This window comes from Euprymna scolopes, chromosome 19, assembly GCF_053919585.1.
Source record: "Euprymna scolopes isolate OS-2025 chromosome 19, ASM5391958v1, whole genome shotgun sequence".
NCBI classification, from domain to species: domain Eukaryota; kingdom Metazoa; phylum Mollusca; class Cephalopoda; order Sepiida; family Sepiolidae; genus Euprymna; species Euprymna scolopes.
In genome coordinates, this window is record NC_136500.1 from 124,613,701 (window position 1) to 124,626,072 (window position 12,372).

Below are 12,372 nucleotides of genomic sequence, written 5' to 3' on the forward strand. Positions count from 1 at the left end.
ATTGCGTATGGATAGCAAATTCAGCCACTGTTTTTGCAAAGGACTTATCGTGAACCCTCGACCCATCGACGAAATGTTGCATCCCTCTGCTTGTTTTACAAGTATTTTAATGGTGGATGCTCTGACGGACTAAAAGCTCTTGTACTCACTCGATGAAAATACCCCCGACAAGCAGCAAAGTTCCACCCCTACACAAATAAGTAAAGAAAGTTGAATTTCTTCTTACGTTTAAAGTAAAGTTAGATAAAAAAATTTATTTGACCTTGATATTGACGCAAGGTTGATGCATTGCTCGTATATACTGATATGAAAACGTTATGTTTATCTTCAATAAAATTTTTGGATGATTTGAGAAATTTCTTAGTAGGACGTCACTTGGAGTAAATGTGGTATTATGGTCATAGATGATTCTAATTAAGAGTACGATAGACATTTTCTAAAGTGTGAGAAAATGGGTGTTGTTGGTCATCCTTTATCAGCATGACTAGAAAATGTCTCGTACTTTGTTAAAATATAATTTTTATGTCTTGTGCAAATATTTCAAAGTGTAGTAGCTGTTCTATCTGTAGTCATTATGGGCAAATAGAACAAACAGAACTTTCCTCATATGTACAAATAAGGTTTGTCATAAAATTGTCATACTATTTATAGGCTGATTCAATTTTTATTCTCTGCTTTGATATTACTAGTTAAGTGATCTCATTGTTTTATTTTTTGTTTTCACGTATATCAGGCTGACACAAGGCTGTTGGCTCTGGAGGCTCTCCTCGGTGCATGAATTACATAACATTATGGTATGTTTATAATTCAGGAAAAGATAATTGTTGTATATTTTAATTTAATTTTTTTTGTTTTTCTGTTTTCTTATTTAAAAAATGCTGGAATTGGACGAGATGTGGCAAAGATGCTGTCGAAATGTGGTGCCAAAACCTATGCCCTCAGCAGGACTGAAGAACACCTGAAAACATTAGTAGCAGAGGTCAGATAATTTTTTTTTTTACATATTATATAAATAAATGAAAATAAACTAAAAAACATGCTTATCAGGTCCAGAAGCCACTCGACGTTAAAAGTTAATGAGATGGATGAATTGTTAGTTGAATGATGAATAATATTTTTTATTTTTTTTATTACATTTTCATCCCAAACAAGGCGCATTGCCACTTTGGTGTAGGGGGCTACTATGAGGGGCAACAGCTACTGGGATACTATGTAGGGAATTGGGCAGCAAGATGTCAGTTCATTATTAAAGTTGTAGATGTTGCATGGATTTTATTCAATAAATATTTCTAATTCCACTGTGCTTTATTTGGGGTGAAAATGTTATAAAAAAATAAAAAATATTATTCATCATTCAACTAACAATTCATCCATTTCATTAACTTTTCATATCGAGTGGCTTCTGGACCTGATAAGCATGTTTTTTTTTTATTTATTTATATAATATGTTAAAAATGTGCTTAAAAAAAAGTTAAATAATCTCAACGAGAAAACTTACTAATGTCATATCTCTCTTTATATAAAAGGCACTTTGTATATATGGGTCCTGGATATGACCTTAAATTATATCCGATGGTGAGGTCCCAGCTTGCGGGCTTTGGGAAGTGTAGAGCTACCCTTTAATTGCCATTGCTCCCAGGTCCACTCTGACCCGGAGTTGTAGTACCTGTTAGGGTTCCAATTATGGGTTAAATAGAAACTGACTTGAAAAAAAAAACCAAATATATTCTATTAAAAAATTTTTCAAAATCAATAGATTCGGCATTAAATAACCTGAAAAGGGTTGATATGCCGTAAAACAAAAACAACCAACTTGTATGTGTAAACTTGTTCCCTATAGACTCTGAAACAGCTGAACCGTTTTTTTTTTTGTTTTTTTAATTTCACTTAAATGTATTATTTTAGAAGTTCTACAGAATCTGCTCTGCTGGGCCTCAACTTCAGTATTCAATATGGTATCACTTCAATAACCAACATGGTCACAGAAAAGAACATAGAAAATCTTGTAGTCTATTTTTGTTCCATTGAATAAATTTACTTTCTTTTGTGTGTACTTTTTTTTTTTTTGTCCTGAAACATGTTCTTTTATTACAGTGCCCTGAAATTCATGCCGTTGTGTGTGACTTGAGTGATTGGGACAAAACTTGTTCCACAGTTACCTCCCTTGGACCCATTGATCTTCTAGTCAATAACGCTGGCATTGGTATCCTGAATTCGTTTTTAGAAGCTAAGAAAGAAGACTTTGAGCAGTAAGTTTAGTTATTAGTTTTTCAATTATTTTGTTTCCACAGTTATTTTTTCTTTTTTTTAAGAACTTTTATTTTTAGACAGGAGAATTATTACAGCCCATTTTCCTTAAATTGCTTATTTTCAAGCTCATTCATTGATTAGAGGTGTCCATATTTCACAGTCTTCCATCATGTTCATTAGTTCTTCTGATGACATCATCATATCTTAACTAGTCCACATATACATAATTTCTGGCCTTCCTTTTTTTAAAAATGTTTTGATTTCCACATTATTAGTTAGCATACACATTTATTGTTTGGGCTCAAATCAAGTTATTAAGTTAGATTTATGTCCAAGGAACCTATATCTAAAATTTCAATTGTTTATACCCAAAATTGGTGGAGGAGTTTGGTAGAGTTCTCAAAGGTCAAATCGTTAAACTTTGACCCCCTTAACAGCCAAATTTCTGGCCGAAAATGGATTACAAAGATTTTCCCAAATCTCCATACCCTGTATATTAAATATTGAGTCTGTAAACTGAAAATTGACAGTTATTGTGTAGGGAAATGTACATACACACTTTCACTTTTATAGATATATAGATAATCATTGCAAAGTTTTTTCAGTCTTGTTTTAATTAAAAATTATTGAAATTAGTAGGGCTTTTTTTAATAAAAATTATTGAAAACACTTTTTGTGCTATATTTTTTAAAGAATAATTATTGAAAACACCTTTTAAAATCTTTTAAAACTATAGTTTGTGTGTTTGCTATTATATTGTATTTGCCTCATAACTAAAGACGTCTTAATACATAATGTGTATTTGAATAATTTTGACTTTCAACCTTTCAGGACATTCAGTGTCAATTTGAATGCAGTAGTGAATGTATCACAGGCAAGTCAACTTTGATATTTCTGTGAATCTTCAAGAAAAAAACTTAATTTTCTCAAGGTTATTTTAACTCTTTTTGTTTATAAGCAAACTAAAAAAGTCATTTATTTTCTTTTTGGTTAACAACACATTGCATCAATTTCTTTTTAGAAAAAAATGAAAAAAAACACACATTTATTCACCATTGTCACTAGTTTTGTATTATTAGAGTGGGCTATTGTTCAGGAGAATTGGAGAAATGTCTGAAATTATAAAGCTTTCTGAAACAAAAAAAATGTCTGCATTTCATAAATAAAAGCCTGCTAGTAAAACTCTGAGAAAGCAAGTTAATATGTTTAATTGCTATGTATGTATGTATGCATATTATTATTATTATTATTATTATTATTATTATTGTAATATATATATATACTATTATTATTATAATATACATATTATTATTATTATTATTGTAATATATATATATACTATTATTATTATAATATACATATTATTATTTTTATTGTAATATATATATATACTATTATTATTATAATATACATATTATTATTATTATTATAATATATATATATTATTATTATTATTATAATAATATATATATATTATTATTATAATAATATATATATATTATTATAATATTAATAATATATATATATTATAATAATATATATATATTATTACAATATTAATAATATATATTATAATAATAATATATATATATATTATTATAATATTAATAATATATATTATAATAATAATATATATATATATTATTATAATATTAATAATATATATTATAATAATAATATGTATATATATATATATTATAATATTAATAATATATATATTATAATAATAATATATATATTATTATAATATTAATAATATATATATTATAATAATAATATGTATATATATATATTATTATAATAATAATTATATATATATATATTATTATAATAATAATTATATATATATATATTATTATAATAATAATTATATATATATATATATATATATATATATATATATATATATATAATGATTATGTAATTTATATGACTAAAAAACAAAATATTCCAATTGTTGCATCTTTAAGTAAGTAGTTTGTATGGACTCTGTTTTGGTCAGGGAGACTTTTTTTTTTTTTTTTACATGGAGGTCACCACTTATCAAGGCCCAGAAGCCACTCTGGGATAAGGGTTCATGCGTGTATAGTAATCAATGGGATAGTAATCGTTAGTAATGGAGATTTGATAAAGTGTCTTACTTAAGGGGGGGGAGCGGTTCATCAGGAATTTGTTTATATTAGACTTGAAGACATCCCATTTGTAGTCAGGTGGATTTTCCTGTGTTAAGTGGCATAAGCCATTGAAAAATATATTCAAATGCATTTAGGTGATCCTCAGTGATCATTGCTGTCTTCATTGTCGATTTTGGGGTTCTTGCTCATCAGATCAGACCCCTATTTTTTTTTGCAAAATTAATCATTCCCCTTTTTCCATTTGCAAGTCAGCCAATGAAAAGGAAGCGTGTATTCAAAAATTAATAATAAAATTGCTATGTTCTTATCGAGTCGATTCATTTATTGGATCATTTAATCTAACCAAATTAATTTTTTAAAAATCATATGGGACTCATAGATTTAAACTTAAAGTAAAACTATAACAACGCAATCATAAATAACAGATGGAGTTTTAAATTACTAAAGTTAAAATACATAACCAAAACTTTCAGATGCCATGCTGGTTATAATTGTTGTCATATATTTCAACTGATTTTAAACGCTTCCTTGCTCGGCTAGTTGTAATAACTTGCAAATATCATAGTCGAAATTCTGCTGGGTCTCCCTGCTGTTGGCGGCCATTTACTTTTTTTTTTTTGACTCCATGCCTAAAGAAACTTCAGCCATATATATATATATATATATATATATATATATATATTAATTCTTATTATGAATATTTCATCTAATCTTATATGTATTATAATACATACTTAAATAATTGCCACTTATATACTACTAGAAAATAAATGTAAACCTAAAATATTTTGTGACTTCATCACCACCAGAACACAAGATTTTATGTTATTGACATAAATACACCTGTTTGTGTTGGCAAAAGTGTGTTCATTTTTATGGTGCTTATTGCGATCAATAAATCTTTTGTTTAAGCCAAGATATGTTCATCTAAACCGCAAGAACTTTCTTGTCAACCTAAATAATTTTCATGTGCATAATATATACTTAAATGATTGGCATCAATAAACATGACCAATTTAAAAAGAAAATGTTCTCTTTAGCAGTTTCTCTTAGTTTTTAAAAATTTATCACACATTTTTTTTTCATTTTGGATATTTTTTCTTGATGAAATCATTCTATTCACTGAAAATTGTTTCAAAATTTGTGCACTTCAGGTGGTTGTGAAAAGAATGATTGCAGATTCACGCAGAGGGTCTATCGTGAATGTCTCCAGCCAAGCGTCTATTATTGGACTGAAAAATCATGCTGCTTATTGTAGCAGCAAAGGCGCCCTTGATGCACTCACCAGAGTTATGGCCTTGGAACTAGGACCTTTTGGGGTGCGTGTGACCAGCATATATTTCATTAAATTTTTCAAATTTTGAAATAATCTCTTTTCAAAGGAAAGCATTTCAGTTGTCAACTTTGAACTTTAAAGCGTGTAAAATTTTAAGGGGGATGTTGTAGTTTGCTTGGAATTATTTGAAGATTATGACAATCAAGTCTTGTAGGAAAAAAAAAAAAAAAGAATACAGGGTGACCAAAAAAAACGGGCCCCAACTCTAATTAGGCCTCGTTTCTTAGTGTTTTGTCCGAATGAAATGAAACTTTGGTCATAACTAGTTTATTATATTCAAAACATCACATCAAAACACTAGGGTCTTTGGCCTTTGTTTTCTCCATTGACTGTAAAATGCTCAGAAAAACAATTGAATGTCCACTGTTTTTTTTGGGGGGGGGGGTCACCCTGTATGTGCAAATTTTTTTCTTCTCCTGGAGATGAGTTATACCTCAAAGATTGAAGAACTTAACACCACATTACCGTCCTGGTGCGATACATCATGTTGATAAATATTTTATAATGGAAAAACTCAATCATGTTCTGCAAAGCTAAACAAAATTTTTGTTTCTGTATAAAACAAGCAAACCAAACACCATGAATAAATATTTAAAGATATAAAGAACTTGAAGTATAAAAACGTTTTACAAAAATGACTGAATTCAGCATTAAAGAACTGGAAAAGGGTTGGTATGACATAAAACAACCAAACCAGAATTCCGTCTTTTTTGCGTCACTTACATTGAAATAGATGAAGATCTAAACTGGCAGCATCCGAGGCTCTTCAGATAATGGTCACTGAACGACATGGTATCTAGCATTCAAGTGATTCCTAGATGCAGGTTCTTGTTGCTGAATAAGAGATCATTTGAATCTAAATATCACAATGCAACTTGACGGCAATAAATAAACGAGCAAGGCGGTATTAGTCAACATCCGTGCATAATGCAGCCAAAGAAACAGAACACATGTCCTCGCATTCATTTGGTCCTTCGAGATGAACAGGGGTCAAGTATTCAAACGGTGACCACTACTATGGTAACTATCTTGTTAGCTACAACTATCGAAGAAGAATACTCGTTTCAGCACAAGTCAAATTAATTTCCGAACAGAACAGTTTTGCATCACTTTTAAGTTCCATTACGAAATTTAAAATAACAGAATATACTAAACTTTATGTTTGGAATCCTTGTTGTAATTTTGATCAAGATCCATTAGATGATTTTGATTCTAGAAAATGTCTCAACCTAATTAGAGTTGAGGCCCGTTTTTTTTGGTGGGGGGGGGGGGTCACCCTGTATATATATATAATGTGTATGTGTTTATAATAGATGTGTGCTTATAATGCTAATGTAAAGTAAACCCAATTAGTGCAATATGAAAAGAATAAAGCAACAGAAAGTGCTTCTTCATGTTTTGAATTATTTAATTTATATTTCAACGTTATAACTTTATTTACAAAATGTTTCAAAGTAACAGTCGTGAATCATGATCGTTTTTTTTTATGCCCCAATAAGACTTCACTTATATTTTGAATTTTTTGGTTTAGATTCGTGTGAATTGTGTCAACCCAACTGTGGTATTGACAGAGATGGGCTTGACCTACTGGAGTGATCCAGCCAAATCTGAAGCCATGCTCAATCGAATTCCATTGAAAAAATTTGCTGGTAAGTTAAAAGATTTTAGCTTTTTTCATTGTCCCCCACCCCCAAGGATTTTTCTATATTTTTGTTTGAAATTGCATTTTCATTGCTGAATGGGCAGATACTTTTATATGCATCCAGGCACCTCCAACAGAACTTTGATTATCGGCTGTCACACTTAAAATATTTTTATTGATCTGTTATGCTTAACTAGCTAACAGTGCATAATAGTCAACCACCTCAGCAGAAATAACCTTCTTAGTGACATGCAATATGGTTTCCGTTCTGCTAGATCTACAGCAGATGTGCTAACGGTTATATCTCATAAGATTAGTGAATCTCTCGACAAAGGCTTCCTTTCTAGGGCAATTGCTCTTGACATATCAAAGGCCTTCGATAAGGTATGACAAGGCCTACTTCACGAGATTTCCAGCTACGGTATAACTGGAAACGTTTCCCCAATTATTAAATCATTTCTCTCTGATAGGCTCATAAGAGTAGTGGTTGATGGGCAGAAATCAGAGGCCCACAGTATTAATGCTGGGGTCTCTCCTGGGCCCAACTCTTTTCCTGATCTACATCAATGATCTCCCAAAACACATACTTAAATCATTTGTGACATCTATGCTGATGACACGACCATCTATGGCAACACATCAAAGGCCGTAAATGACAAAGTTCTCTCTGATTCTCTCTCCTCTGATCTTGAGCGCATGGTACAGTGGGGGAAGAGGTGGCTGGTTACTTTTAATGCATCTAAAACCAAGCTCTGATCCCCATCTGGCATCAATTGAAATGGATGGCTCTCGTCTTGGGGAGGCTCCATGTTTTGACAAGCATCTGGGATTGACCTTTACTCTGAAATGGAACACGTGCATCAAGTCTGTTGCCAAGGTCGCTGGAAAAATGGTAGGATCCTTCTACCATTCCAGATGATATCTCACTGCTGGTGCAATTCTCTATCTATATAAAAGCCAAGTACATCCAAGGATGGAGTACTGCTGCCATATCCGGGCAGTAGCTGCTAAAAACAGCCTATCCTGCCTTGACAGAGTAAAAAATAGTCTTTGTGTCTTAGTGGGGGGATGCCCTTTTCTCTTCTCTGCAACCTCTCTCTCACAGAAGAGACGTTGTGAGCCTGTCATTGTTTTATCATTATTTCCATGGAAAGTGCTCGTCTGAGCTCCAATCTCTGGTTCCCCCCTTGCCAATCTTTCACAAAAAACACCCGTCTAGCTGAAACTACTGTCAATAATTTTCCACACTCTTTATCTATGCCTAAATCAAAACGTAGATTCCATGAGCAAAGCTTCTTTCTTAGAAGTGCACGCCTGTGAAACTCTTTTCCGTTTGCCTGTTTCCCACCTGACTACAACTTGGATGTCTTCAAGTCCAACATCAATAAATTCCTGATAAACCACCCCCTTAAGTAAGACACTTCATCAGATCTTCATTACTAATGATTACCGCGATATTATCCCATTGATACATGCAATAACCCTTATCCCCCGAGTGGCTTCTGGGCCTTGATAAGTGGTGACTACCATGTAAAAAAGAAACATTGAATTTTCTCAAAATTTCAAATTCTGATGTAAAAAGAATGAGAAATGTTGATTAAAAATTATGTTTTCATAATATCCTCCTCCATCCCCCTGTTATTTGACATGAAAATAGTTTAACAATATGGTCAAGCTGAGATAAGTAGGTCCCGCAGACGAGCCTCGTTCTGATATTCAGAAAATTTAGGTTAACAACTGGTGAAGCTACCGAAAAGTAACCGTTTTGAATAAAGAAGGATATAAACAATATTTTTAAAATTAATTTCTTAATTTTGCTTAAAAACAAAATGTCAACACATATAAACAAAATATTTTAGAAAATAATTTCTTAATTTTAAATAAAAATTGATTTTAAAGAAATTTTTTTTTGTTTCAAATAATTATTGAAAAATATTGCAAAGTGTTTACATAGCTGGTTCTTTGGGATAATAGGGGCGTCTGAAACCTCTTTTCCAAAACGAAAAAAAAAGCTTTAGTGTTTTTTACTATTTTAAAGCGCTTTCTTTTTTAAAGTTTGAAACACAAGTAGTGGCTAGTTAACTTAGAACAACAAGTGCGCATGGCGGAAATTCTTCAGGGTTTAAATGTATTGTAATGCTTTTATGGTGGTCAAAAAAAGTTTTTCAGCTGCCATATTACTTCCCATTTACTTGCCACCCCATGAGGGCAGAGTTAGACACAAGGTCGGTATTTAATGTAGAAAAGCATTTATTACTAAAAAAACGAAATGGTGAAATATAAAAGCAAGTTAAGCTAAAAGTTTTAAAAAAAAATGTTTTTTTTTTTAATTCCAAGAATTAAAGAAAGAAAAAAATTCAAAGAAATGTTGAACGTTTATTGCTATAAATATAACGAAGCACCGGTGTCACATTTCATACAACCTAACTGTCAAGATTTTTCAGAACGAGGCTCGTCTGCTGGACCTACTTATCTCAGCTGCGCCAACAATATTTATATGAATATTTAATTCAAGAAAATTTATGTCAAAACTTGTAAACGTTTCGGTTGCTGTAACTTTAAACTGTCTTCCTGTGTATCTTGTCAAACTCGGGAATCTTTTTACCAAACTCGAATCTTTCTTTGTTTTTAGTAGTGACATAATGGATAAAGTATCTAAGTACAATTCACTTCTAAGTGAAGCTTTTCTGGAGGTCCAAGGTTCAATCTTTAGTGCAGTGTGGGAAGTACAATGAATACAATTGAAAATCACGCAAGACTTCTACTTGGTCATCGCTGATAGATTAATAAATTTATAAGGTAATAATGGTTTTTATTATTGGTATTATTGACACTTGAAAACAACTATAAAAAATAATATTAAGGAAATTAAAATTTGTTATTCTCATTACAAAAATGCTAAATCTTTTGCACATACATACATCATCATTATTATTATATATGTATTATTATATATGTAATATATATACATATACACACATTGGTCTTTATTATGGAGAGTTATTAATTGTGCCTTTTTTTCCAGAGGTTGAAGATGTTGTCTACACCATTTTGTTTCTGCTGAGCAATAAATCCATGTCAACCACCGGTTCTGTTCATCCTGTTGATGGAGGCACCCTTTGTTGCTAATAAATCTTTGACTTGGATTCCATTTTTTTTTTCTCTGAACGATTCTACTAAGTCTTCTTTCCAGAAAATGTTCAAAAATTATGGTGCTAAAAATAAAAAATTGTGTTTATGCAAAACTTTGAAACAATATAAGTAAAAATTTTCTCCTCTGCGTGTTTTGTCATTTTTTGAAATTGGGAACTATTCCCAATATGTTATGCATTATTCTATTCTCATTGTGAACTATACATATATATATATATATATATATATATATATATATATATATATATATATATATATATGAATAAATATATATTATTCCAAACAATTTAAAACAAAAAAACTCGGAATAACATTTTTGCATGGCTAATGACCCCCTCATTCTAAATCCGAAAGGTGAAAGAAAAACTCCTTTTAAGAAGTAAAATATTCAGAATTTTAGGTCCAATGGCTTAAATTTCAAAATGCGAAAACATTCAGTTAAACGTTCATAAAAGAAATTGGTCTTTTCGGTTGTACTGCATTTGCAGAAAGCTAAAATTCAGTTAAGGAAAAGTGCAAATGGATACATAACCAACAAACATATGCTTCCATTGTTGGCTTAGTAAGAAAAATGTTATTCTGGTTTGTTTGTTTTTTTTTGTTCCCCCCCCCAATTGTTTAATGTATATATATTTTTTAACTGTTTTTCTTACAATTTATGATATTCAATCATAAATTGTTTTTTTATCTAATGTATCAACCAGCAAATTTCTAGCTTTGCTGCAATCATAATTTGCTAATTGCTTACCGTCCTCTGATTAGAAGAATAGCAAGAGTGATACTATTCACATTCCCTAAAGTGTTAAGACACACAAAAAGAGTGGAAAAACTAAAATAAAAAGAGGAAATAAGTATAAGAAGCAAGGTTAGTAGAAAGACAATTGGGAGTAAGTGGTTCACTAAAGCACACAAAGATCATCTGAACTAGGATTGTTAATCAAGTTATGGTGGCCAAAAAACCGGACATAAAGGTCGAAATATTCAGAGGTAGTTCACAGAGAGTTTTAGTGGTGGCAATTAGTTTTGTGACAGTTTTACAACAATTTTTCAGTTAGAGATAGTCGATTGCAGGTTGCTGCTTGGATCAGATGAGAAAAGTTTAGGAGGCAGAGATGACCTGACATCAACCAAGGTGTGAACGTTAGCGGTAAGACGGTTAATCATGTCACACACATGCAAAGTACAACTGATATTTGCAGAATTTGTGTTGTGATTTTTTTTATGTTTGTGAGCCATTGCGGTTGCTCCTACTGCAGTGAGAGACGATGACATGGAAACGGTGTTGAGATTGGCGATTGTTGTGGGCGGGGGAACACATGGTTGCACACAGGCGATACTAAGAATATAATTAAGGATTACTTAAGATTTCTACCTGGTCATGGCTGACGAACTGAAAACAATGTCTTGTAGAATAAATATAGATTGCAGTTTGAAATTCTGTACAGATTTCAAAGTTACACATAAACAGTCCGACAAGACACATCTGAAGAAGGCCGAAGGTGGCATCAGCCGAAACGTTGTGGGAAGAATATTCAAGATGAAAAGAGTATAAAAATCCATCAAAGATGTTTAGTTTTATTAAGATTATACAAATTAAAACAAAGGCCAACATATAAAAGCCACAGTCAGTTTATTATTTTGAAAATTTTAAAATAAAGCACCAGTTTCGATATTCAAGTAAAAAATAACAAAAGAAATGATCCTTCACTTTATGGCCATGAACTAAATTGACAATATTAATCCAAAAGAATTGATTGTTGAGTTTTATTGAACCACAAAAAGATGACTTTAAGGTGCAGCAATACAACTCTATAAGAGACTGTCGATTGATTATGTGTTAGTTTGAAATAACATTT

At 31.2% G+C, this 12,372-nt stretch overlaps 1 protein-coding gene across 1 annotated transcript; it reads left to right on the forward strand.

The window, feature by feature from the left end:
• Positions 1-864: 864 nt before the first annotated feature.
• Positions 865-10,641, forward strand: LOC145240179 (L-xylulose reductase-like). The gene is made up of 6 exons (XM_080103765.1): positions 865-979; positions 2,095-2,249; positions 3,082-3,124; positions 5,540-5,704; positions 7,253-7,370; positions 10,389-10,641. The coding sequence occupies exons 1-6, from the start codon at positions 905-907 to the stop codon at positions 10,490-10,492; spliced, it is 660 nt and encodes a 219-aa protein (XP_079959891.1). The 5' UTR covers positions 865-904; the 3' UTR covers positions 10,493-10,641.
• The last annotated feature ends 1,731 nt before the right edge of the window (positions 10,642-12,372 follow it).